We start from the raw sequence: 27,539 nt of genomic DNA, 5'->3' as shown, positions 1-27,539 counted from the left end.
GGTAGAGATTGCTGGTAGATGCGTGATGGGTGTGTGTTGCTTTGAGCAGTGTGTTGGGCTTAAAGTGCAGATGGTGGGATATGGAATTTGCTGAAACCTTCACTCACCTTGACCAGCAGTGTGAGGTCATTAAACTTTTTGCAGCACTGAATCCAGGTCCTTGGGACAACACTGGTGGCTGTGACGGATTGAGCGATCTCTTCCCATAACCTTCTGTAAATGACCTTTGATGGCCTCTGGCCTTCCTGTTGGTAAAGGACAGCCCACCATCTTGGGATCTGCAAGACCAGGGCCTCCAGTGCACAATCTAAAAATTGTTTAGCTCATTCTCTTGGTTGTTGTGCTATTGTTTCTCCAGACTGACAATGAGGTGCGTCTGCAGGAAAACAACTCCCCTTTAAGTAGTGGAGCGAGCCTAAGCCAAACTTTAATGCCCATTAGTCTGCACCCGATATTGCCCTCCCCACCCTGCTGAGCACAAAACCAATCAGCAGCGCTTTTAGTGCTGAAATCAGCGCTCCAATCATGTTAACGAGCAGACAGCATAAATTTAGCATGCTGCCTACACTACTTAGAAGAGGCACAGGCAAATAACGCTGGTCAGTGCAACCACCCGTTTTTGGGCCTTATCCAATTTCTAGGCCATTATATTTACCCCGCGCTGGGTTTGAGGCGCAGAATTTGATTTATGCGATTTTTTATCGCCCGGCAGTAGTAGCACCCATGAGTCCCAGAATTGGGCTCTTTACCTGAAAAAAAGGTGCTGGTGTTCTCGGGGTGCCCACGGGGTGGGAGGGAGATAGGGAGCACGGCGCTGTGAGTTAGCGCCGCATTAACCGACTCAGCGGCGTACTAACTTGGCACTGATGACGTCAGCGTGGCATGGACGTGCCGCGTCGGCCTAACAAGTCGCAACGTCCCTCCTCCTCTCTTAAAGGGGAGGGATGCCGCGAAGCCTACAGCCAGCTCCGTGGCGCCCACTGGGCTCCCAGCAAGGGTTCGGCCCAAGAGAGGGTGCCGGGCTGCCTGTTGGCGGCGCAGTGGCCGCCACTGTCGGGCTGACTCCAGAGTCGGCCAACAATTAAATTACGATGGTGGCCGCTTTAAGGGAGGCCTATCGCATCGCCCAGCGCCAACTGTGCTCCCGCGGGACAATTTCCCCTGTGGGGCAATAAGACATCATCGGTGTGTGCGCCGCCGCCTGGGGCGCCAATGACGGGGCGGGGCGCAAAGCCGTTTTCTCCATCGGCGTCCTGGGCACAAACCACTTATTGCCCCGTTAGCACCGGCCGGAAGCACTAACGAGCTTGTGCATAGGAGCAATTTTAGCCCCTGTCTTTTAACATCTCATCCAAAAGACAGCACTCCCGACAATGCAGCACTCCCTTACTTGTGCATTGGATTGTCAGTCTAGATTACTTATTCAAGTCTCTGGAGTGACACTTGAACCACTCTGACTCGAAGGTGAGAATGCTACTACTGAGTCAAGGCTGACACCTAAAAGTTCTATGACATCGCCAGCCAGTTGGTGTATGCTTTCTATTAGGAAAATGATAAAGGTGTGGCAAATTTGTCACTGATTTTATAGAGGAATGAAATGCCAACTTTCTTATCCGACAGATGTCTCCTCTGTCTGGAAATATTTGATTGAATAGAAGCTTAATGATGATCTCAACAACAACAGGAAGAGCTTTTCCAGTCCTTGATGCTGCTTGTAGGTCAGGCATCAAGGTCCAGGTCGGTGATTGGAGCGTGGGCAGATACAGCAGGAGCGGCGAGATCGGGGCGAAGGAGCAGCGAGAGGCTGTAGAGGGACATTATCGGGACCCAGTAGAGGCGTGAGTTTGGGGCCAGGAGGCCCAGGGGTAGCACGGGCCAGCCCATATTGCGATATTTATGCGCACTAGATCCGTGCAGCAGGGCAGGTCTCCAGTCGTCTTGGATAACCCTGGCCACTGGACCAAGACCTAGCTCTGTCAAGCCCGTGTGGTGGCTGGTGTGCAACGGCCACCACACGTTAAGAAAATCCACGCACAGGCATCTTCCACCCTTCAGGGTGTAGTTCGGGACCTGAAATATTAGGTCCTTTATTGAAATACCTGTGAACTCATCCTTTTTTGGCGTGGAAGCAAATCATCCTCGTTTCGAGGGACTGCCTATTATGATGATGCTGAGGTCAGGCTGCAGCAGATGGCATAGCTCAGTCACTGTAGCCGCAGTGAAGTGGAGACGCTGAAGACACATTTCCTCTAACATACTCAGGTAAGTTCAAGGCGATAATATCCTATCATGAAGCAATTAGGGAGTTAGCATGAGTCCTGTCTCCTAACCTACCTACTTGAAGCAGCTGACAAAAATGTGGTTGCATGGAGCTAGCAAAAATTATGCCTGGTGGGTAATGAGGTTAGAGTAAACAGCACTAACTGTGCAGCTGGCGTAGACATAATGGGAAAATAGACTCCTTCAGCACTATAGGGGCCGAACTTGGTCAAGGCCTCCGGACGGTACTTTCGGTGGAGTTTTCATCGCCGAGGTCCCTCGAAGGTCAACAGGTGGCAAATCAACGATGTACGCCGCCAATCTGGGCGGCAGCGGGCGGGAGGTCTCATTCTTGGCGGCAGAGGCGCTTGCCGCCCAAGTGCTGTGGAGTCGGGCCCACGGAGGGTCGAAGAGGTAAAAATAAAAAACAAAAAAAAAGCATCTGACGACCTTCAGGGGACCCCATCCAGGTAAGTACCCGTAAAGAAATAATTAAAAATCATTCCACTTACCTTTTTTACAGGATCTTGACACTCACCATTCAGGACAGAGCAGCCTCCATGCAGCGGTCTCCCGCCTTCCTGCCGCCAACTCCAGCCCGCATGAATATGGGAGCTTGGCGGGCGGGAGCTCAGTTGCGCGACATCAGTGGGCGATTGCCGGCAATCCCACCTCCCGCCCACTCCAGGCCACATCGAAAGTGGAAAAGGTTCATGCAGAGGAATGTTGGTGGCAATGGGCAGTAAGTTCATAAATTCTATAGTTTTATGAATTCAGTGCTCCATGGACATGGTAGACTTTATAGTGCATAGGAATGGGAGGATCCCTGCGCCCCGCTCCCTCTGCTTCCGCCCCAAAGAGGAAGTGGAGTGCGTTATTTTGCGCTCCACTTCCTTTTGGGGGTGGTAACCCCAATTTCAAGAGCGGGGCAGGACTTTCGCACCTGGTGCAAAAAGTCTTGCCTCATGGATGTTACCGCCCCAAACGGGTCGCAACGGAATTGCCCCCTGTTAGACTAGAATCATACTGAAGTAGTTCTATGAATTGAACCTAGGAAAGCAGTCCCAGTCAACACAACTAAAAGTAAATAATACAAATGAAAGTTTCCAAAACAACAAAACCAATAGAAACACATATTAAAAATTATATTGACAAAGACAAATGTGACATCTCTGCTTTAATTGTCAACAACGATCCTTTTGCTTTCACCTGAATTTTGAAAAAGACTTGGATTTATATAGCACCTTTCATAACCACCAGCTGTCTCAAAGCGCTTTACAGCCAATGAAGTACTTTTGGAGTGTGGTCACTGTTGTAATGTAGGAAACGCAGCAGCCAATTTGCGCACAAGCAAGCTCCCACAAACAGTAATGTGATAACGACCAGATAATCTTTTTTTTTGTTATGTTGCTTGAGGGACAAATGTTGGCCAGGGTACCGGGGATAACTCCCCTGCTCTTCTTTGACATATTGCCTTGGGATCTTTTACATCCTGAGTGAGCAGACGGGGCCTCGGTTTAACATCTCTACTGAAAGATGGCACCTCCTACAGTGCAGCACTCCCTCAGTACCACACTGAAATGTCAGCCTAGATTTTTGTGTTCAAGTCTCAGGAGTGGAACTTGAACCCACAACCAATAACTAAGCCACAGCTGACATTCAATAATCGATAAAAAAAGTTAAAAATTAATCTGTCTTTTAATAATTGTTTCTTTTAAATTTTACTAACACTACTTGTTATTTTCTTTTAATTGCTTGAGGTTCAATGCTCATTTTCCCAGTCACAATAGTATACGGGTAAACTAATTCTAAACTCTTATCTAAACCATTCTTGAACTAGCATTTTAAAAGATGAATGGCAGTTGATTAGGTTGACTCATTTTCTAATGATCATATTCCAGGAAAGTAATGAGATTAAGAACTGTACTCTGCACTATAGCGCCCAGGAAAGGAATGAAAATCAGAATATATAAAGAGCACAGTACCTCAATAGTCTGTAATCGGAGCATAAATCTGTCCAGCCTTGCAAAGGCAAGACGTGAGGGGAACTCCCAGTATTTTGGTTCTCTATCCTAAAATAGAAGGAAATGTATTTTTCTTTAACAGTTGTCGGAGAAACATTTAACAGCATTCTCTCACAGCTATTATGTAAATATATTATTAATACTGGTGCCATTTTATATCTGGGACACAAGTCACCGGACCGTAAATATTTTCGACTGGATAAAGACAGGAAATCTATGGCCAACACACTTCTATAAAAGTATTCAATTTATTGTTTTAAATTGGTCAATGTAAAACATTCTGAATATACAATACCTTAAAGAATTTGTGCATTCCTGACCGGTTATCTTCATAGACCTGGTAAAGCTTCTTTAAGACTGATATTGCCATCTGGATTGTTACCAACACCTCCTCTATTTCCCCCTGTAGCCCTTTCATCAACTCATCTGGGTTCAAAAACGTACAGGTCTACCGAAACAAGATTTTAAGAAAGTGTACAAGAATGAAGACTTTTATTAATTTAATTATTCTTTTGACATGTAGAATTAGTGTTCAGCATCCATAAAGATTAAACATGCATTTACACAGTACTATAATTTATGACTGCAACTTGCAAACAAAACCACAATGCACTTACTGGCTTCCCAGCCATGGGGTGCCCAGATGCTGGCGGAGGCCAAAATTGGCCACCGCTGGAAACGGGGCGCACCTACAGTATTTCTGTTGTTTTTATAGACGCGGTAGAAGCGATGACCTCTTGAGCGAAATTCTGCTCTTTGGCTTTTTTTTCCAGTGGACCGGAAGTCAGTCATAATGGGGGCGGATATGCGGCAGTAAGCATAAGTTCGCAGTCGAGAGGGGCAGAAGTTGGGGGCGGGTGTCGGGTCTGCCGCTGTCAGTCATCATCACGGTGCCACATCACCACGGTTCTCTCTTTTGCTTAAAGGGGAGAGCCTGCGCAATTCTTTTAAGTTCAGTCCACTGGGCCACCAGGGAGGGCTTAGGACGGGCCAGCAGCCTGGCAACCAAGAGGTTGCACAGCGAGAGCAAAACTTGTTCAGCGGAATTTCGCCATCGGGGGGGAAACATCGGCGGTGCACGCTCTGGTGACGCACTTAGGACGGATTGGCAGCAGCCGAGTGGTAGTGGGGGGAGCAGTTCACTGCCGGGATACCGCAGGAGAAGAATTTTCAAAATGGCGGTCATTACACGAAAAATCGGCGGTCATTGCACACTGCAGCGTGGCCGCCATTTCCGACAGTAATAGGCCTTAAGGGAAGGGGCAATTTCGGCCCCAGGGGCTCCTCAAGATTCTGCAGAAAGGTTTGGCTTAAGAGTCCTTTCAAACTTGAGGGGGTCTGTCAGCAAGCTGAAAAGGAACCTCAAGGTAAATCAAGGGACCCACTGTATTTTAAGGGCCTGGGGCCTTCCCAATATCTGGTCCCGGTGCAACATATTATAAAAGGTTTGTAACTATAACATACTGTTTGAAAAGCACTATGCAATCAAAAATATATTCCATACCATCTCAATAAAGAGGTTGAAAATTTCTTGTAAGATAACAATGATCCTTGCAGGGGTGTTGTAATTTCTACAATTGGCCCACACTAAACAAACGGTATGCATTATAACATCAACATAGGGAGGCACCTGTAATCAAATGCATTTAATATTAATAAAAGTTAATGCTCTCACTGCTGTATTCATAGCAAGCCTAATATTAACAAACTCTTGTAACAAACATTTTCCTCCATATTCACTTAAGTTCATATTGTGATGTAAATACTAAGAACTACAGAGAAGGTACTCATGTACATTGCAAATGTATTTTTAGATACTTTCATAGCATAACCACATACATTTACTGCTGGCACAAATAGTCTGATCTGTTGGCCTAGAAATTGGAACCTTTAGCACCAGCAGTGAAGGCTGGTTTTGAAGAAAAAAATGACTGCAAATATTTTAATGATCAAGAGCAAGAAGAGCATGACGCCAATCGGCATGCAACGCCGAATTGACACATGCTCAGCTATTTTGGACATCACCGCTCCTGTTACTACCCTCTCCAAAGCACGCCTGTGCGTGCCGTGCAGCTGTTGCCAGCACATAGAGCTGGGAGAAAGCGGCTGAGAGCTACAGACCCCCGCCAAAGTCTTCAATAACTCTGCAAAGTATGCTCAGTCCAGTGAGATGGCTCACGGCTCACGAGATTGCTGCAGAAACACATCAACAGATTGAATGCCTCTTCGATACATGTTACATGACAGCAATCAACCAGAGTAGGTCAGTGAGTTCTGGCACGCAATGTGTACAGAACAACATATGGTTACAAATAGTTTGGGGGACTTGTACTGCATCTAAAGGCCTGATCGATTACTGTAGGTCTGTTGTGTAATGCAAGACGTACACTTGTACACCAGCTTGGAAATTTTACCAGTAAACACTTGAAGTTGGGTCAGTAAATTGGAAATGAAATGATATTTAGGTTTTGTAAATGATTACTGTTAATGACCCAAACATCTATATTGAATTTGCATCCTTTTCCTCTGAAGTCACAGGTGTGTGCTTATTACACTTCAATTAAAGGAGACCAAACAAGTTTTTCCTGTTTCTGATGGTATTTGTACATTTGCATTTGCTCGTATCGATATTCAGGGTATCCTGTAAACTTTTAACATTTCTTGGTCTATTCAGGAAGGAATCCTGATCACTTCTGCTGGCTCTGACATCCAATATTGCAAACAAATTGCCCAATTCCAGTACACCATTGCCCTTTCAAAATGCTTATCCGGGTACCTTCTAGAAAGATATACTCCCAAAAAGACTTGCAGTGAAAAGCCTCTGTCATAACAAAGCTTATTCACTATGTATGTGTATTAAAAGCATAGGTTGCTTTTATTTGTATTCTAGGGAGTAGAATCAGAAATATTGCTTGCATTCTTTAAAATGTGACACATTAGTGTATTTTTCACCTTTCATTTATCTTGCATACCCTGTCAACCAAGAAACATAATCATTGGTGAGGCCATACCTGAAATACTGCGTGCAGTTTTGGTTTCCATATTTACGAAAGGATATACTTGCTTTGGAGGCAGTTCAGAGAAGGTTCACTAGGTTGATTCTGAGGATGAGGGGGTTGACTTATGAGGAAAGGTTGAGTAGATTGGGCCTCTACTCATTGGAATTCAGAAGAATGAGAGGTGATCTTATCGAAACATATAAGATTATGAGGGGGCTTGACAAGGGGATGCAGAGAGGATGTTTCTATTGATGGGGGAGACTAGAACTAGAGGGCATGATCTTAGAATAAGGGGCCACCCACTTAAAACAGAGATGAGGAGAAATTTCTTCTCTCAGAGGGTTGTAAATCTGTGGAATTCGATGCCTCAGAGAGCTGTGGAAGCTGGGACATTGAATAAATTTAAGACAGAAATAGACAGTTTCTTAAATGATAAAGACCTTCGGCCACCTGCTGATTTTACGCTGGAATGAATGCGTTGCACAGGAGATTCTGCACTGCGCTCATTTAAATCAGCAGGCAGCACCAAAGTACTGCCTGCACTCTTTATGCGGGTGACGGTTAACCTTAGCCCATAATGACACCGCCTGTTTTCGTGCTTAGTCGAATTTCTTGGCTGTCTTAACTTATCAAGGATTCACATCATCAGACAGCAGTAATAATAATTACGATCAGGACCATGAACAAATTAGAAATTCGGTAATTGAACCTCATCTGTCCCCATTCCCCGCCATAAGTCACTGCAGTGGAATTTGGGTTCTCCACCCTAAAAGAGAAGGCCTTTATCGCAGCAGATAATTGAAAATTCCCCATATACATAATTTGACACAGTGGCCGAAGTTTTCCACCCTTCTGCTTCCTTTGATTGGGACATAGTTCCGACGAGGTATGACTTCTGTCCACTCCCAACTTGACTTCTATGTTATTTCTTGCCGCAAAGTCATTGAAATGGTGAGGCTACCTCCACTGGAGAGTCCTGCCTGTATAGAGGGGGAGACTTAAGAACATATGAACATAAGAAATTGGAGCAGGAGTAGGCCATTTGGCCCCTCGTGTCTGCTCCGCTATTCAATAAGATCATGGCTGATCTGATCATGGATTCAGCTCTACTTCCCTGCCCGCTCTCCATAACCCTTTACTCCCTTATCGCTCAAAAATCTGTCTATCTCCGCCTTAAATATATTCAATGACCTAGCCTCCACAGCTCTCTCTGGGGCAGAGAATTTCACAGATTTACAAACCTCTGAGAGACGAAATTTCTCATCTCAGTTTTAAATGGGCGGCCCCTTATTCTGAGACTATGGGCTCAATTTTCCCCAAAGCATTTTTTGGCATACTTGAAGAGTTACGCCCGGTTTTTTGGGGCCCAAGTATGCCAAAAAAAGTGTTGCAAGTTTCTCTGTTGGATCTCTTCATTTTGGCGTGGACTAACCCGGGGGCGGGGGGGGCGGTGGGTAGAGCCTTGATTGGCGCAAAAAAGATCGGGCTGCCATGATAACCAGGGACACAATGCGAGCTGAGGCTGCAAAGTGAAGTATACAGCCACCTCGTAACACATTAAAAAAATTGAAAAACACATAGCACCTTACCTCGTTCTCTCTCTCTCATGGGTCCGGACTGTGTGTGTGTGAACTGGGGACAGAGAATGGGACCGGAAAGCCTTCCTGTGTGTGTGAACCGGGGAACGAGAATGGGACCGGACAGCTTTCCTGTGTGTGAGAACCGGGGACCAAGAATGGGACCGGACAGCCTTCGGGCGGGGTTGGAGATAAGTTGCTGCTATGTGTTTTCAATTTTCTCAGTGTGTCCAGGCTTTCCTTACCTGCGCCGCTTTCCTTAAATCTAGGGAAGGTTTTTCAGGACAGGCCACATACGCTGGGCAAACTCTCAGCTGGCCAAACTTCCCTAAATAGCCAGAACTGGCGTAGGTGGCTGGTTACGCCCCCTTTGGCTGAAAAAAAAACGGACTTAAAAAATTTGTAACTGAGTTACACTGGTGCAAATGGATTGGGCAAACTGGGGATTTTTAAGTTAGGCCAGAAAAAGCAGCCTGCTCCAAAAAATACGGCGCAAATGTAAGGGTCGAAAATCCAGTGCTACACAAAAAAAAGGCACCGGGTAACAAAGAAACAAAGCATGGGACCATTCCATACACTCTTTTAATCGAACTTTGGCCAAGGCAAGCTGCAGGAAGAAAGGCAGGCTGGGAAATATGTCTGTGGCCATTCACGATGTGAATTCGGGGGCCACATGCAGGCTGAGAAGTCAGCCAATCCCGGGAAAGTGCATCCTGGGCCAACCAATCAGTGAATCGAGCTGGGCCAGAAGCAGGGAAATCCTCGACCAATAGGGAATACTCGGTCCATTTTGTAAAAGACAGCTTACCTGGATCTAATCAAGGAGAATGGCCCATCACCAGCCCATTACCCATGTACATAAAGACAATAGGAGAGGCCAACACCTCAGTGCATCCCGACCCTGACACAATAGCCAGCCAGACCATCAGGCACAGAGGTGCACAAGAAACAATGCTTTACTTTAACACCTCATCCCCACCTCGACTCAAACAATGAGACACTGATTCAGTTTGGGCTTGAAAAGGGCCGGAAACCGAACCCGGGTATAAAAGTGAGAGCTAGCAGCACTTGAAAAACACAGACAAGGGGACATGACGACACCTCGAAGGAAGAGAGAGGGACTCAGCGTCGCAAAAGAATGACCCAGGCTAAAGAACTTCGGAGCGGCCAAAGACAACTGCCACCAGCGGACCTAGACCCTATCCGTGTGCTGAACCAGCAACCGAAAACCAAGGAAGAGGAAAAAAGGGGGCTCAACCTTGCCCTAAGCAACCGAGCCGCACACCAGGACCGCGCTCCGAGGCCCACCGACTGCACAACCGAGGTGACCGGGGGAGGCAACATTCACCCCAGTCCACACCGACAACTCACCCGGCCGAAAAGAAACACAACTGCGAGCCCATACAACCTCCGAGGATAACTGGAGCAAATCCGATTTAAGGTGGGACCCACTATACCCGTCAAAGGAAACTGTGAGTATCACCCTGGAGTCTTCTCCCAACTGTCAGCTTCGGCTAGTTAGGTGTAAAGGAGGGGGTGGGTGATAGAATGGGTATAAGGATTTTAAACTTGTGTAGAATTTCGTTCTGTCCGTTCCTCCCATAAACCTTTTTTTTTTCCTTAGTTCAAAGTGGTTCAACAAGCTAGTGCGTCGACCTTGTATTTCACTTGGTCCACACTTTGGGGGCTCGCACCACTTTTATTATGTGTGTATTAGTTTTCTGTTGTCTTTAGCAACTTAACCTTGTTTAAACGCTCACCTGGGTTTTAATAAAGTAGGACTTACCTGACTTTTCCAGGAATATTTCTTGTCTTTTGCATCTCTGAGTGTTTTATTATGGGAAGCTCATTAGCCACCTAAATTCTGAGGTCAGAACCAGATAGGGTTGCAGGACACCTCAAAACGTCAAGGTTGCAATTGGGTATAAGCAGCCTCAGACCTATTGGTGGCATCAAACGTATCACTAAGCTGTAATTGGGTATAAGCAGAAAAGGGGTCCACTGGTGATAGCAACTCAAATCACCATAGTCTGAAGGTTGCGCCCGGTCACAAGCAACAGTAGAAGGAAAAACCCCTACATAAATACTGGGGAAAATTGAGCCCCATGTCTCCTGGTTTTAGTTTCCCCTAGGAGTGAAAATATCCTCTCTGCGTCCACCTTATCGCGCCTCCTCATTATCTTATATGTTTTGATGTCACCTCTTATTCTTCTGAACTCTAATGAGTATAGACCCAACCTACTCAACCTATCTTCATAAGTCAAACCCCTCATCTCCACAATCAACCCAGTGAACCTTCTCTGAACAGTCCTTAAATACGGAGACCAAAACTGTATGCAGTACTCTAGGCCTCACCAATACCCTGTAAAGTTGTAGCAGGACTTCTCCGCTTTTATACTTTATCCCCCTTGCAATAAAGGCCAACATTCCATTTGCCTTCCTGATTACTTGCTTTACATGCATACTAACTTAATGTGTTTCATGCACAAGGACCCCCAGGTCCCTCTGTACTGCAGCACTTAGCAATTTTTCTCCATTTAAATTGTATTTTTCTTTTTCTATTTTTTCTACCAAAGTGAATAACCTCACATTTTCCCACATTGTACGCCATCTGCCAAATATTTGCCCACTCACTTAGAAACATAGAAAATAGGTGCAGGAGTAGGCCATTTGGCCCTTCGAGCCTGCACCACCATTCAATATGATCATGGCTGATCATGCAACTTTAGTACCCCATTCCTGCTTTCTCTCCGTACCCCTCGATCCCTTTAGCAGTAAGGGCCACACCTAACTCCCTTTTGAATATATCTAATGAACTGGCCTCAACAACTTTCTGTGGTAGAGAATTCCACAGGTTCACAATTCTCTTGAGTGAATTCACTTAACCTGTCTATATCCCTTTGCAGATTTTTTGTGTCCTCCTCACAATTTGCTTTCCCACCCATCTTTGTATCAACAGCAAATTTGGCTACATTACATAGAAACATAGAAATTTATAGCGCAGAAGGAGGCCATTCCAGTCCATCGTGTCTGTGCCGGCCGACAAAGAGCCGCACGGCCCTTGATCAGCAGCCCTAAAGGTTACATATAAACCTATGAACAATGATGGAAAGGCAAAGAGCACCCAGCCCAAACAATCCGCCTCAGCACAAATGCGACACCCCTGATACTAAAACATTTTACACTCCGCCCCAACTGGAGCCATGTGATCTCCTGGGAGAGGCAAAAACCAGATAAAAACCCAGGCCAATTTAGGGAGAAAAAAATCTGGGAAAATTCCTCTCCGACCCATCCAGGCGATCGAAACTAGTCCAGGAGATCACCATGGCCGTATTCTATTCCCTGCAGTACTTACCATTATATCTGCTCTGTCCAACAAAAGGTCATCCAGTCTAATCCCAATTATCAGCTCTAGGTCCGTAACCCTGCAGGTTACGGCACTTTGTGCCCAAGTTTCCACATGATTCGCGCCTGATTTTTAGGAGCAACTGGTGGAGAACGGACTATTTTAGAAATCGCAATTCTCCACATTTTTTTTTCTGCAGTTCTAGTCAGGTAGAACAGTTCTAGTTTAGAACAGAATTTTTTCTTCAAAAGGGGGCGTGTCCGGCCACTGACGCCTGATTTGAAAGTTTCCACAGTGAAAATGTACTCCAAACTAAAGTAGAATGGCGCCAGTGAAGATTTTTGTAGAACTGAAAAAACCTGTTCTACACATTAAAAAATCTGGCGCAGGTTACAAATTAGGCGTCCAGAACGAGGTGGGGGGGAAAGGAACTCATTAAATTCGACAATAAATGCTTATTTATACTTCTACAAATATTATACAAATAAATCCAACCTGAATAAACATTTATAAGCCAAGAAAAGATTAAATAAACCATCTTCCTACCTGTGTGAAAGTGCTTCAGCCAGGGAGAATTCTGCAGCTGTTCGTGCCGCTGAGCGAGAGAGGGAGGGAGAGAGAGGGAGGGAGGGAGAGAGAGAAGGGGAGAGGGAGGGAGGAGGGAGGGGAGGGGAGGGGAGGGAGGGAAGAGAGGGGGGGGTCGGGGAACAGGAGCGGGTGTCGGGTCGGGGGGGGGGAGCGGGTGTCGGGTCGGGGGTGGGGGGGAGCGGGTGTCGGGTCGGGGGGGGGGGCGGGTGTCGGGTCGCGGGGGGGGGGGGAGCGGGTGTCGGGTCGGGGGGGGGGAGCGGGTGTCTGGTCGGGGGGGGGGAGCGGAGTGGGGGTCGGGTCGGGGCGAGCGGGTGTCGGGTCGGGTCTGCGGGGGGGGGAGCGAGTGTCGGGTCTGGTCGGGCGGGGAGCAGGAGCTGGCCGTGGGAGGAGCCTCATTCACGCAGCCCCAATGAGGCCATTGGGCCAGGGCTAGGGGCTGCGTGCTTCGGGCCCCTCCCACACTGTTCGGCGCCTGGAGCTACTGCACTTGCGTGCCGACTGTAGCGCGCATGTGCAGAGGTCCCGGCACTGTTTTCAGCGCAGGGACCTGGCTCTTCACCCCCCCACAGCTCGTGCCGGCTGCGAGTGCCACAGGACCTGTAAGTCGGTGGAGAATACCGAGGATGTTTTTAGGCGCCGTTTTAGGCGCGAAAAACGGGCGCACAGCTCGGAGGGGCGCCCGTTTTTTTTCTTGTGGAAACTTGGACCCATAAAGTGCCCATCCAACCATCTCTCAAAAGTGATGAGAGTTTCTGCATGCATCATTCTTCCAGGCAGAGAGTTCCAGATCCCCACAACCCTCTGCATAAAGAAGCCTCCCCCTCAAATCCCTTCTAAACCTTCCACCAACCACCTTAAAACTATGCCCCCTCGTAATAGACGCCTCCACCAATGGAAATAGACCCTTACTATCCACTATGTCCAGGCCCCTCAATATTTTGTACACCTCAATGAGGCCTCCTCTCAACCACCTCTGTTCCAATGAGAACAAACCGAGCCTATCCAATCTGTCCTCATAACTAAGATTCTCCATTCCAGGCAGCATCCTAGTAAATCTCCTCTGCACCCTCTCGAGTGCAATCACGTCCTTCCTATAATACGGCGACCAGAACTGCACGCAGTACTCCAGCTGTGGCCAAACCAAAGTATTATACAATTTAAGCATAACCACCCTGCTCTTATATTTTATGCCTTGGCCAATAAAGGCAAGCATTCCGTATGTCTTCTTAACCACCTTATCCATCTGGCCTGCTACTTTCAGGGATCTGTGGACAAGCACTCCAAGGTCCCTTTGTTCATCTACACTATTAAGTGGCCTACCGCTTAATGTGTATACCCTTTCCTTATTAGCCCTCCCAAAGTGCATCACCTCACACTTCTCTGAATTAAATTCCATCTGCCACTGATCTGCCCTCCTGACCAGTAGATTGATATCCTCCTGCAGCCCATGACTTTCCTCTTCATTATTAACCACACAGCCAATTTTAGTGTCGTCTGCAAATTTCTTAATCATACTCCCTATATTCAAATCTAAATCGTTGATATATACCACAAAAAGCAAGGGTCCCAGTATTGAGCCCTGCGGAACCCCACTGGAAACATCCTTCCAGTCACAAAAATATCCATCAATCATTACCCTTTGCTTCCTACCTCCAAGCCAATTTTGGATCCAACTTGACACTTTGCCTTGTATTCCATGGGCCTTAACCTTCATGACCAGTCTACTATGTGGGACCTTATCAAAAGCTTTGCAAAAGTCCATATATACATCGTACGCATTACCCTCATCGACCCTCTTGGCTACCTCCTCAAAAAATTCAATCAGGTTAGTCAGACACGATCTTTCCTTAACAAATCCATGCTGACTGTCCCTAATTAATCCTTGCCTTTCCAAATGCAGATTTATCCTGTCTTTCAGGATTTTTTCCAATAATTTTCCCACCACTGAGGTTAGGCTGACAAGCCTGTAATTACTCGGCCTATCCCTTTCTCCCTTCTTAAAAAAGGTACGACATTAGCAGTCTTCCAATTCTCCGGCACCATGCCCAGATTCAAAGAGGACTGGAAAAGGATGGTCAAGGCCTCTGCTATTTTCTCTTTTACTTCGCTCAACAGTCTGGGATGCATTTCATCCGGGCATGGGGACTTATCTACTTTCAAAGCTGCTAAACCCCTTAATACTTCCTCTCTCACTATATTTATTTCATCCAGAATATCACACTCTTCCTCGATAGCAGTATCTGCATTGTCCCTTTTCTTTGCATTACACTCAGTCCCTTCATCCAAGTCATTAATATAGATTGAAATAGTTGAGGCCTCAGCACCGATCCCTGCGGCACCCCACTAGCTACTGTTTGCCAAACGGAAAATAACCCATTTATCCCGATTCTCTGTTTTCTGTTAGTTAACCAATCCTCTATCCATGCTAATATAATACCCCCAACCCCGTGAACTTTTACCTTGTGCAGTAACCTTTTATGTGGCACCTTATCGAATGCCTTCTGGATTGCTGAGGCACTGCCCTGGGGAGTGGCAATGGACACGAAGAGAACAACCCTGCTGTCATCTTTCAGGAGGACAGCATTCGTCCTTCCATCACTGCCACTCGACCAGTGCCCTTGCTGTTGCCTGTAAGCCAGTCAGCCCAGACTGCTGCCGCCATGTCGAGGTAGAGTCAGAAGCCGGGCCTACTAGGCCGAAAGCTCCTCAAGGTCATCCTGAAAGCCATCCCCAGTCTCCCCCTCTGAAAGCCAGCAACCTTCCACCAGACACTGGGGAAGCACTGCATAGGAGCACTAGGATAGACAAAGGCACACGCAAGACAGTCATTAAGTGAATGCACAAGGGAGATTAGTGGACTTTTTGATGTAATCTTGGATGCATATATGGAGAAAGTTGCTTTGTTGTGGCTTTTATTTTAGCATTGTGGCCAAGAGGATGCTGTGATGGTCAATAACAGAGTAAAGGTAAAGTGTACAACAAATGCTTAAAGGGAAATTAGGTTGTGTTTACTGGTACGGCTGGCAAATGATTCGATCCTGGATATCCCAGCCACTTCTGCTTCCTCCTTCTCCCTCTGTGAGCAGCTTATCCACTTTGCTGTCTCTGTTCTATCTCCATGTGATGTTGCAGTCCAAGGGGGACTACAACTCGAGCCCCTAGTACTGGGAGCAAGTGGTGTGCTTCGAGGCCTTCCTTTAAGAGCCAAATCCATGCAAACGCCCCTGTTCTAAAACAAGCCAAATTGAAAGCACATGAAACCTTTTTTATTAATAATCTGTGTTGAACAAGCCCATCCTTTGAAGGCCAGTCTGTCTGATAAAGGTGATCAGCTCAGCAATATTAACAATCTGGCTGTATAGCAAAATAGGAATATGTTAGAAAAACCCTACAAGGTAGGTAATCCATTTTTCTTCTACAGTACACTTTCTTCTTACACAATTAGTAAGTAGAAAGAGGTCAGTGGCATAACAGAGGCTCCAACTACCAGGACACACCTGTCAAGCGTCGAATTTTCCAGACAGTTAAGTTGTTTCAAGGATGCCATTGAAGCAGCCACAGGATGGGTGGAATGGCCTGTGACACTGATGTTTTCATGCCTACAAGATGATGATCATCATAGGCAGTTCCTCGGAATCGAGGAAGACTTGCTTCCACTCTAAAGATGAGTTCTTAGGTGACTGAACAGTCCAATACGAGAACCACAGTCCCTGTCACAGGTGGGACAGACAGTCGTTGAGGGAAAGGGTGGGTGGGACTGGTTTGCCGCACGCTCTTTCCGCTGCCTGCGCTCGGTTTCTGCATGCTCTCGGCAGCGGCAAACCAGGCTCCCCGTCTACCCTTCCCTTCAACCACTGTCTGTCCCATCTGTGACAGAGACTGTGGTTCTCGTATTGGACTGCACAGCCACCTAATAACTCATGCTAAGAGTGGAAGCAAGTCTTCCTAGATTCCGAGGGACTGCCTATGATGATGACAGGTGGGATAGACAGTGGGTGAAGGAAAGGGTGGGCGGGGAATCTGGTTTGCCGCACGCTCCTTCCGCTGCCTGCGCTTGATTTCTGCATGCTCTCAACGAGACTCGAGGAGCTCAGCGCCCTTCTGGGTGCACTTCCTCCACTTAGGGCGGTCTTGGGCCAGGGACTCCCAGGTGTCAGTGGGGATGTCGCACTTTATCAGGGAGGCTTTGAGGATGTCCTTGTAACGTTTTCGCTGCCCACCTTTGGCTTGTTTGCCGTGAAGGAGTTCCAAGTAGAGCACTTGCTTTGGGAGTCTCGTGTCAGGCATGAGAACAATGTGGCCTGCCCAGCGGAGCTGATCTAGAGTGTGGTCAGTGCTTCAATGCTGGGGATGTTGGCCTGGTGGAGGACACTAACATTGGTGCGTCTGTCTTCCCAGGGGATTTGCAGGATCTTGCGGAAACACCATTGGTGGTATTTCTCCAGTAACTTGAGGTGTCTACTGTACATGGTCCATGTTTCTGAGCCATACAGGAGGGCGGGTATTACTACAGCCCTGTAGACCATGAGCTTGGTGGCAGATTTGAGGGACTGGTCTTCGAACACTCTTTTCCTCTGGCAGCCAAAGGCTGCACTGGCGGCGGTATTGAATCTCGTCGTCGATGTCTGCCCTTGTTGATAGGAGGCTCCCGAAGTATGTGAAATGGTCCATGTTGTCCAGGGCTGTGCCGTGGATCTTGATGACTGGGGGGCAGTGCTATGTGGCGGGGACAAGTTGGTGGAGGACCTTTGTCTTACGGATGTTTAGTGTAAGGCCCATGCTTTCGTATGCCTCAATGAATATGTTGACTATGACTTGGAGTTCAGCCTCTGTATGTGCGCAGACACTGTAGCTCGACGGCAGAGGTTGGGACGACCCTGGATCTCACCTGGAGACGATGAAGGTTGAACAGGTTTCCACTGGTTCTGTAATTTAGTTCCACTCCAACGGGGAACTTGTTGAATGTGAGGTGGAGCATGGCAGCGAGGAAGATTGAGAAGAGGGTTGGCGCGATGACGCAGCCCTCTTTGACCCCGGTCTGGACGTGGTTTGGTCTGTAATAGATCCGTTGGTAAGGATCAAGGCTTGCATGTCATCGTGGATCAGGCGGAGGATGGTGGCGAACTTTTGGAGGCAGCCAAAACGGAGGAGGACGCTCCATAGACCCTCGTCTCAAAGACCTTAGTAAGGTCAAAGGAGGCCATGTACAAGGGTTGGTGCTGTCCTCTGCATTTTTCTTGCAGCTGTCGCACTAAAAAAATTTAAGAGAAATGATAATGTAAAGTGCAATCCACAAACCACCCAAGAAGCCACAATTCAGTGGCCCTTTGGCAGTTCCTTCTCTGTTAAGGATACTGGGTAATAATATAAAATAAGAAATATCTCATTGTAGGGCTGTGTCAGGGAATTGTTCCAATGCCTCTTGAAAATAGGCCCATTTTGATGAAATATTTTCATGAATAACTGTTTACTGCTCTGAATACCAAGTTAATATTTTAACATAAAATACCAATTAGATCAAAGCATGGAGGGAATCGGCTGCATAGGAGGCAGCACAGGATAAAGGGTCGCAAGTACAGCGGACCTGAAAGGAATCGTCAGCAGAGGATGCAGACACAAATCCGCCAAATTCCAAAAGAACAGCAAAAGCGAGGAGTGACATCACAGGACTGCAGGTAGGTGATTGGTGGGTGAGTATTAGTGTTTTATTCTCTTTAACATAACTGCATAAATTAATGAATATAACTATAAATAATCGTGTGAATAAAGACTTTAAGAGAGCAAGAAAAGAGGCCAGAGATAAAGGTAGGCCCTTTTAAGACACTTTTGCTCCTTTTTATAGCGCCGTTAACGTCTCCAGGGCACAAGACACTTTTTGCCCGGGGCAGGACAGTGCTACCACCTCCCGGGAAATTGCCCAGCAGTTTGTGGAGGCGCTATCACAACAGTGCCACGTAGTTAGCGCCCCGGCTGCCGCGGAATTGGCAAAGACATCATCACCATGCACGGTGACTCCTCAGCAGCGACCCTTAATGCCTGGGGAAAATTCGTGAGTCGCGAAGCTGGCAGACATCCACTCTCGGGGCACTCCTTAAAGGGGAAGGTGCCAGAGTTCCGAGCCGCCGTCTTTTTTTTGTTGGCCAACTGTCGGGTCGGCTCAATGATAGCAGCACTAGCGTTGTCTGGGCTACCATTCGTGCAGCCCGGCACTCCGTCTTGGGTGCAGGCTGCTGGCCCAGTAGAACGCTGCCCTGGTAGCCATCAGAGGCCTTGCAGAGTGCACAGCGGCCCTCCCCTTTAATTGCTGGGGAGGGGTGTTGAAGTCCGTCAGTGCTATGCGGAGCATCCATGCAGTGCTTCCTTCAGCACCCCAGTTACCACCCCAAAAGAAGCGAGATTGCGCTCCGCTTTCTTTGTGGGGTGGTAAGGGCAATTCCGCAGCAGGTGTGGGACTTCTGGGCCAGGCGTTAAAAGTCCCTGTTAAGTCCTGACTCTAATGTACTGACTTACACGAGACACATGCTGAAGTCAGGACCTGCACCTTTAATTCCAGCTCTCCAGTGCTGCACTTGCCTGAGACCTCCGTTTATATACCACAGTGGGACAGGTATGTAGTGTCTCCTGCAAGTACAGCCCTGGTGGTAAGGTATGCTTATTGTTACAGGTCATATCCAGTTACAGTCATGTATAGCATGGTAAGATACAGTTATATACAGTAATGTGAGATACATGACATCACCCTCCCCCAAGGTCTTATTGCCTTTATAGATCCAGTCTCTCAGGTGGTCTGCGCTCTCGCGTGGAGCGTCGTAGTTGTGGTTCAGTTGTTTGCCTTGGTGCCTGTTTTTCATTCGGTGTGATTGCTGGTATCTCGCCTGGGCTGTCTGTTTCGTTCAGTGTGATTGCTGGTATCTCGCCTGGGCTGTCTGTTGAGACTGCCCTTTCCTCAGGTTAGAAACATAGAAACATAGAAAATAGGTGCAGGAGTAGGCCATTCGGCCCTTCTAGCCTGCACCGCCATTCAATGAGTTCATGGCTGAACATTCAACTTCAGTACCCCATTTCTGCTTTCTCGCCATACCCCTTGATCCCCCTAGTAGTAAGGACCTCATTAACTCCTTTTTGAATATATTTAGTGAATTGGCCTCAACAACTTTCTGTGGTAGAGAATTCCACAGGTTCACCACTCTCTGGGTGAAGAAGTTCCTCCGTATCTCAGTCCTAAATGGCTTACCCCTTATCCTTAGACTGTGACCTCTGGTTCTGGACTTCCCCAACATTGGGAACATTCTTCCTGCATCTAACCCCGTCACAATTTTAAATGTTTCTATGAGGTCCCCTCTCATTCTTCTGAACTCCAGTGAATACAAGCCCAGTTGATCCAGTCTTTCTTGATAGGTCAGTCCCGCCATCCCGGGAATCAGTCTGGTGAACCTTCGCTGCACTCCCTCAATAGCAAGAATGTCCTTCCTCAGGTTAGGAGACCAAAACTGTACACAATACTCCAGGTGTGGCCTCACCAATGCCCTGTACAACTGCAGCAACACCTCCCTGCCCCTGTACTCAAATCCCCTTGCTATGAAGGCCAACATGCCATTTGCTTTCTTAACCGCCTGCTGCACCTGCATGCCAACCTTCAATGACTGATGTACCATGACACCCAGGTCTCTTTGCACCTCCCCTTTTCCTAATCTGTCACCATTCAGATAATAGTCTGTCTCTCTGTTTTTACCACCAAAGTGGATAACCTCACATTTATCCACATTATACTTCATCTGCCATGCATTTGCCCACTCACCTAACCTATCCAAGTCGCTCTGCAGCCTCACAGCATCCTCCTCGCAGCTCACACTGCCACCCAACTTAGTGTCATCCGCAAATTTGGAGATACTGCATTTAATCCCCTCATCTAAATCATTAATGTACAGTGTAAACAGCTGGGGCCCCAGCACAGAACCTTGCGGTACCCCACTAGTCACTGCCTGCCATTCTGAAAAGTACCCATTTACTCCTACTCTTTGCTTCCTGTCTGACAACCAGTTCTCAATCCATGTCAGTACACTACCCCCAATCCCATGTGCTCTAACTTTGCACATCAATCTCTTGTGTGGGACCTTGTCGAACGCCTTCTGATTCTCAACTGGTTCTCCCTTGTCCACTCTACTGGAAACATCCTCAAAAAATTCCAGAAGATTTGTCAAGCATGATTTCCCTTTCACAAATCCATGCTGACTTGGACCTATCATGTCACCGCTTTCCAAATGCACTGCTATGACATCCTTAATAATTGATTCCATCATTTTACCCACTACCGATGTCAGGCTGACCGGTCTATAATTCCCTGTTTTCTCTCTCCCTCCTTTTTTAAAAAGTGGGGTTACATTGGCTACCCTCCACTCCATAGGAACTGATCCAGAGTCAATGGAATGTTGGAAAATGACTGTCAACGCATCCACTATTTCCAAGGCCACCTCCTTAAGTACTCTGGGATGCAGTCCATCAGGCCCTGGGGATTTATCGGCCTTCAATCCCATCAATTTCCCCAACACAATTTCCCGGCTAATAAGGATTTCCCTCAGTTCCTCCTCCTTACTAGACCCCCCGACCCCTTTTATAACCTGAAGGTTGTTCGTGTCCTCCTTCGTGAATACCAAACCAAAGTACTTGTTCAATTGGTCCGCCATTTCTTTGTTCCCTGTTATGACTTCCCCTGATTCTGACTGCAGGGGACCTACGTTTGTCTTTACTAACCTTTTTCTCTTTACATACCTATAGAAACTTTTGCAATCCGTCTTAATGTTCCCTGCAAGCTTCTTCTCATACTCCATTTTCCCTGCCCTAATCAAACCCTTTGTCCTCCTCTGCTGAGTTCTAAATTTCTCCCAGTCCCCAGGTTCAATGCTATTTCTGGCCAATTTGTATGCCACTTCCTTGGCTTTAATACTATCCCTGATTTCCCTTGATAGCCACGGTTGAGCCACCTTCCCTTTTTTATTTTTATGCCAGACAGGAATGTACAATTGTTGTAGTTCATCCATGCGGTCTCTAAATGTCTGCCATTGCCCATCCACAGTCAACCCCTTAAGTATCATTCGCCAATCCATCCCAGCCAATTCACGCCTCATACCTTCAAAGTTAGCCTTCTTTAAGTTCTGGACCATGGTCTCTGAATTAACTGTTTCATTCTCCATCCCAATGCAAAATTCCACCATATTATGGTCACTCTTCCCCAAGGGGCCTCGCACAACGAGATTGCTAATTAATCCTCTCTCATTACATAACACCCAATCTAAGATGGCCTCCCCCCTAGTTGGTTCCTCGACATATTGGTCTAAAAACCCATCCCTTATGCACTCCAGGAAATCCTCCTCCACCGTATTGCTTCCAGTTTGGTTAGCCCAATCTATGTGCATATTAAAGTCACCCATTATAACTGCTGCACCTTTATTGCACGCACCCCTAATTTCATGTTTGATGCCCTCCCCAACATCACTACTACTGTTTGGAGGTCTGTACACAACTCCCACTAACGTTTTTTGCCCTTTAGAGTTCTGCAGCTCTACCCATATAGATTCCACATCATCCAAGCTAATGTCCTTCCTAACTATTGCCTTAATCTCCTCCTTAACCAGCAATGCTACCCCACCTCCTTTTCCTTTTATTCTATCCTTCCTGAATGTTGAATACCCCTGGATGTTGAGTTCCCAGCCCTGATCATCCTGGAGCCACGTCTCCGTAATCCCAATCACATCATATTTGTTAACATCTATTTGCACAGTTAATTCATCCACCTTATTGCGGATACTCCTTGCATTAAGACACAAAGCCTTCAGGCTTGTTTTTTTAACACCCTCTGTCCTTTTAGAATTTTGCTGTACAATGGCCCTTTTTGTTCTTTGCCTTGGGTTTCTCTGCCCTCCACTTTTCCTCATCTCCTTTCTGTCTTTTGCTTTTGCCTCCTTTTTGTTTCCCTTTATCTCCCTGCATTGGTTCCCATCCCCCTGCCATATTAGTTTAACTCCTCCCCAACAGCACTAGCAAACACTCCCCCGAGGACATTGGTTCCGATTCTGCCCAGGTGCAGACCGTCCGGATTGTACTGGTCCCACCTCCCCCAGAACCGGTTCCAATGCCCCAGGAATCCACCAGGTGTAGTGTGAGTTCCACATTGTAGTCTGCCTCTGGTTCTTCAGTGTTATCAGTGAATCTACTTTTTACTTGGTCTACATGCCTCCGGCAGGTTTGACCATTGTCCATTTGTACAACCAATAGCCTGTTTCCCTCTTTGTCTGTTACTGTCCCTGCAAGCCATTTGGGACCCCGGTCATAGTTTAGCACAAACACTTTGTCCCCCTCGAATTTGGGTCATGGTACTCAGTTAGCTTTTGACGCTTAGCCTCAACAATTTCATGCATGTCTGGGAGGATTAACGAGAGCCTGGTCTTTAAGGTTCATTTCATCAATAGTTACGCGGGGAAACCCCAGTCAACGAATGCGGACGCGATCTATATGCCAGCAGCAGTCGCGACAGGCAGCTCTGCAGCGTGGGACCTTGGATTCTGAGCATGCCTTGTTTAATGATCTGCACTGCTCGCTCCGCCTGACCATTGGAGGCCAGCTTGAAAGGTGCCGTCTTAATGTGATTTATACCGTGGTCAACTATAAAATCGTGAAATTCTGCGCAGGTGAAGCACGGACCATTATCACTGACCAATATGTCAGGAATGCCGTGCGTTGCAAACATGGTTCTAAGGCTCTCCACAGTGGTGGAGGTGGTGCTCGAGTTTTAAATGGTGCACTCGATCCATTTTGAAAATGCATCAACGACTACGAGGAACATTTTGCCCATGAATGGACCCGCATAGTCTACATGCACCTGCGACCACGGTTTGGTGGGCCAGGGACTTAAGGGAGCCTCCCTGGGGGCATTACTGAGCTGGGCATAAATGGTGCACCGACGGACGCAGAGCTCCAAGTCCGCATCAATGCCAGGCCACCAGACATGAGATCTGGCTATGGCCTTCATAAGGATGATCCTCGGGTGCTCACGATGGAGCTCCCGGACAAACGCCTCTCTGCCTCGCAAGGGCATAACTACTCGGCTGCCCCACATCAGGCAGTCTGCCTATAGTGAGAGTTCATGCATTCGCCTATGGAAGGGTTTGATCTCCTCAGGGCAGGCATCGCGAGCCTCTGCCCAGTCACCGGTTAAAACGCATCTTTTAACTAGAGATAACATGGGGTCGCTGGTCGTCCAGGCTCTGATTTGGCGAGCCGTCATGGGCGAACCCATGGATTCAAAGGCATTGATTGCCATGACCATCTCACACTCCTGTTCATCGGACCCTTCTATGGTCGCCAGGGGTAGCCTGCTAAGCGCGTCGGCACAGTTGTCTGTGCCTGGTGTGTGCTTTATCGTGTAGTCGTAAGCCGCCAGCATGAATGCCCACCGCTGAATGCGCGCCGAGGCGTTGGCGTTGATTGCCTTGCACTCGGATAGTCGGGACATGAGCGGTTTGTGGTCGGTTTCTAACGCAAACTTGGCCCCGAAAAGGTATTGGTGCAGCTTTTTGACACCGTATATGCACGCGAGCGCCTCCTTCTCAACCATACCGTACCTGCGCTCCGCCCGCGAAAGTGACCTGGAGGCATAAGCAACGGGCTGCAATTTACCCACATCATTGACGTGCTGTAAAACGCACCTGACCCCGTACGCTGACGCATCACACGTAAGGACTAACTTTTTACCTGGGTCAAAAAAGGCTAAAACACTCTTGGAACATAGAAGGTTGCGTGCCTTATTGAAGGCGCGTTCTTGGGCATCCCCCCAAAACCAATCGCACCCCTTTCTGAGCAGCACGTGGAGAGGCTCCAGCAGCGTGCTCAAGTTCTGCATAAAGTTTCCAAAGTAATTGAGTAGCCCGAGAAAGGCGCGCAGTTCCGAGACATTCCGGGGTTTGGGTGCCAGGCAAATTGCTTCGGTTTTGGATTCGGTTGGGCGGATTCCATCAGCGGCAATCCTTCTGCCCAAAAATTCAACCTCAGGCGCGAGAAACAGACACTTGGATTTCTTAATTCTTCGGCCTACCCGATCCAATCGACTTAGTACTTCCTCAAGATTGTGGAGATGAGAGTCCGTGTCCCTGCCTGTGATGAGTATGTCATCTTGAAACACAACCGTCCCCGGGATGGACTTGAGCAGACTTTCCATGTTGCGCTGGAATATAGCAGTTGCCAACCTGATGCCGAATGGGCATTGATTGTACACAAAAAGGCCTCGATGTGTGTTGATGGTGGTGAGTAGCTTAGACTCTTCGGTCAGTTCTTGCGTCATATACGCAGATGTGAGGTCAAGTTTCGAGAAAAGTTTTCCTCTACCCAACATGGCAAATAGGTCCTCCGCTCTGGGCAGCGGGTATTGATCCTGTAGGGGGACTCTGTTTATGGTAGACTTGTAATCCCCACAGCTTCGCAGGCTTCATGATGGGGACGATGGGGCTTGCCCAGTCACTGAATTCCACGGGAAAAATTATGCCTTCCCGCAGAAGCAGGTCCAGTTCGTTTTCAATCTTTTCCCTCATCACATAAGGCACAGCTCTAGCCTTGTGATGGATAGGTCTGGCATTCTGTGTGATGTAGATTTTAACTTTAGCCCCTTTGAAGGTGCCCACACCTGGCTGAAAGAGATGTTCAAAACGGCTTAGAACTGTTGAGCAGGAGGTCCGTTCCTCTGACGATATGGCGTGAACATCATCCCATTTCCAATTAAGTTCTGCTAGCCAGCTTCTCCCCAACAGGGCTGGGAGATCCCCGGGGACAATCCACAGGGAAAGTCGGTGCACCATCCCTTTATGTGTGACTGAAAGCATGGCGCTGTCAAGGACTGGGACGATTTTTTTAGTATAGGTCCTTAGTTTGGTGTCGATCTTTGAGTTTTGGTCTGTTGCTTTTGTGCGGCCACAGCTGTTCAAATTGTTGAACGCTCATGAGGGATTGACTGGCCCCCGTGTCTATGTTGCCGGGTATCCCGTTGATAGAACACTCATCATAATTGGAGGCGTCTTGGTGTAAGAACACTGGACATTGATCGTGTTAACCCGCTGTACCTCGGCGTCCCGTGCACTGTTCCAACCGTCTTCTGGTCCGCTTTCCGACCCTTCCAATTCGTATACCAGCCGAGCTGCTGTTTTTCTGCACATGCGAGCCAGATGCCCTGTGTAGTTGCAGTTTCTGCAAACGGCATGCTGAAATCGACAAATGGTTGAGTGCCTTCCCCCACATCACCAACACAGACCGTTTCCATTGTTTCCGAAGAATGAGTTGCATCTGGCTGATCTCCCTTGAGCTTCTCTCAATCTGTTGTTGATTGCTCGCATTGTGGGTTGATGAGGTGTGATCGGCCGTTCATGTGGCCCTTGATTTTGATGGCTTCTGGCGTCATTGTCTGCTGTTGAAGGCCTGCTCTCCTGCCTTTTTCTGTGTGTGGGGGTAGCGGTTTGTTTCACAATGTGAACCCCTTGTTCCGATGCCTCGTTGGTTGTTGTACCCGAAGTATAGATCAGCCTCGTTTCTTCTTTGCCTGCCAAGAACGTCTGTGCGACCAGTGATGCTGCCTCTAGAGTCAAGTTCTTAGTCTCTATAAGCTTTCGGAATATGCCTGCGTGGCCTATTCCTTCAATAAAAAAGTCTCTCAGTACTTCTCTCCTTAGTTCATCGGGGAACTCACATGAACTAGCCAGCCTCCGAAGTTCCGCCGGGTATGCTTTGGCCCACAGCGTTTGTAGTCGTAGAACCTGTGTCTGGACATGTGTAGGCTGCTCACTGGCTTCAGGTGGTCTCTCACCAGTGTGCTCAACTCCTCAAACGACTTGCTTGCTGGTTTCTCGGGTGCCAGCAGGTCTTTCATTAAAGCGTATGTTTTCGAGCCACAGCTGGTCAAGAGATGGGCTCTTCTCTTGTTTGCCTTATCGTCGCCCAGCCAGTCTTTGGTCACAAAGCTTTGCTGGAGCCTTTCTATAAAGTATCTCCAGCATTGTATTTCTCATCTGAGCTGTTGGTAGCCATTCTGTGGATTCTGTGATCCCGTAACTCGTCACCACTGTTAAGTCCTGACTCTAATGTACAGACTTACACGAGACACATGCTGAAGTCAAGGTCACTCAGGACCTGCACCTTTAATTCCAGCTCTCCAGTGCTGCACTTGCCTGAGATCTCCGTTTATAAACCACAATGGGATAGGTATGGAGTGTCTCCTGCAAGTGCACCCCTGGTGGTAAGGTATGCTTATTGTGACAGGCCATATCCAGTTACAGTCATGTATAGCATGGTAAGATACAGTTATATACAGTAATGTGAGATACATGACAGTCCCGACCCCAGAAGGTTACCACCCACAATCGGGGGGGGAAGGGCAATTTCTCATCCTTTATTTCTGTAAGTTAGTAAATAGCCTATTAAATAGAGCAATGGCAGGGCACCTCAGTCCCGTAAAGAATGCACATCCTGTGCCATGTGGGAAATCCAGGACTCTTCCCATGTCCTGGACAACCATGTGTGTAGGAAGTGTCATCGACTGGAGGAGCTCAAGCTTGGGGTTTCGGAGCTTGAACAGCAGATGGTGTCACTGCAGTGCATCTGTGAGGCTGAGAGCTACGTGGTTAGCACGTTTCAGGAGGTGGTCACCCTGCCACAAGGAGTGTGCAGGTAGAGAGAGAATGGGTGACCGCCAGACAGGACGAGGACCAGG

General features: G+C 47.7%; 1 protein-coding gene across 1 annotated transcript in view; it reads right to left on the bottom strand.

Moving 5' to 3' along the window:
• LOC139226779 (dynein axonemal heavy chain 17-like) overlaps nt 1–27,539 on the bottom strand; it is a 1,002,254-nt gene that overhangs the window by 790,703 nt on the left and 184,012 nt on the right. Inside the window, exons 7-9 of the mRNA XM_070857781.1 lie at nt 5,788–5,913; nt 4,579–4,731; nt 4,245–4,331 (exon numbers count right to left, since the gene is read on the bottom strand). Of these exons, the coding sequence (XP_070713882.1) occupies nt 4,245–4,331; nt 4,579–4,731; nt 5,788–5,913 (366 nt within the window). The remainder of the gene's footprint in view (nt 1–4,244; nt 4,332–4,578; nt 4,732–5,787; nt 5,914–27,539) is intronic.

The sequence above is a fragment of the Pristiophorus japonicus genome, chromosome 16 (genome assembly GCF_044704955.1).
Source record: "Pristiophorus japonicus isolate sPriJap1 chromosome 16, sPriJap1.hap1, whole genome shotgun sequence".
Lineage (NCBI taxonomy): Eukaryota > Metazoa > Chordata > Chondrichthyes > Pristiophoridae > Pristiophorus > Pristiophorus japonicus.
This window is presented reverse-complemented; position numbering and strand designations above follow the sequence as displayed.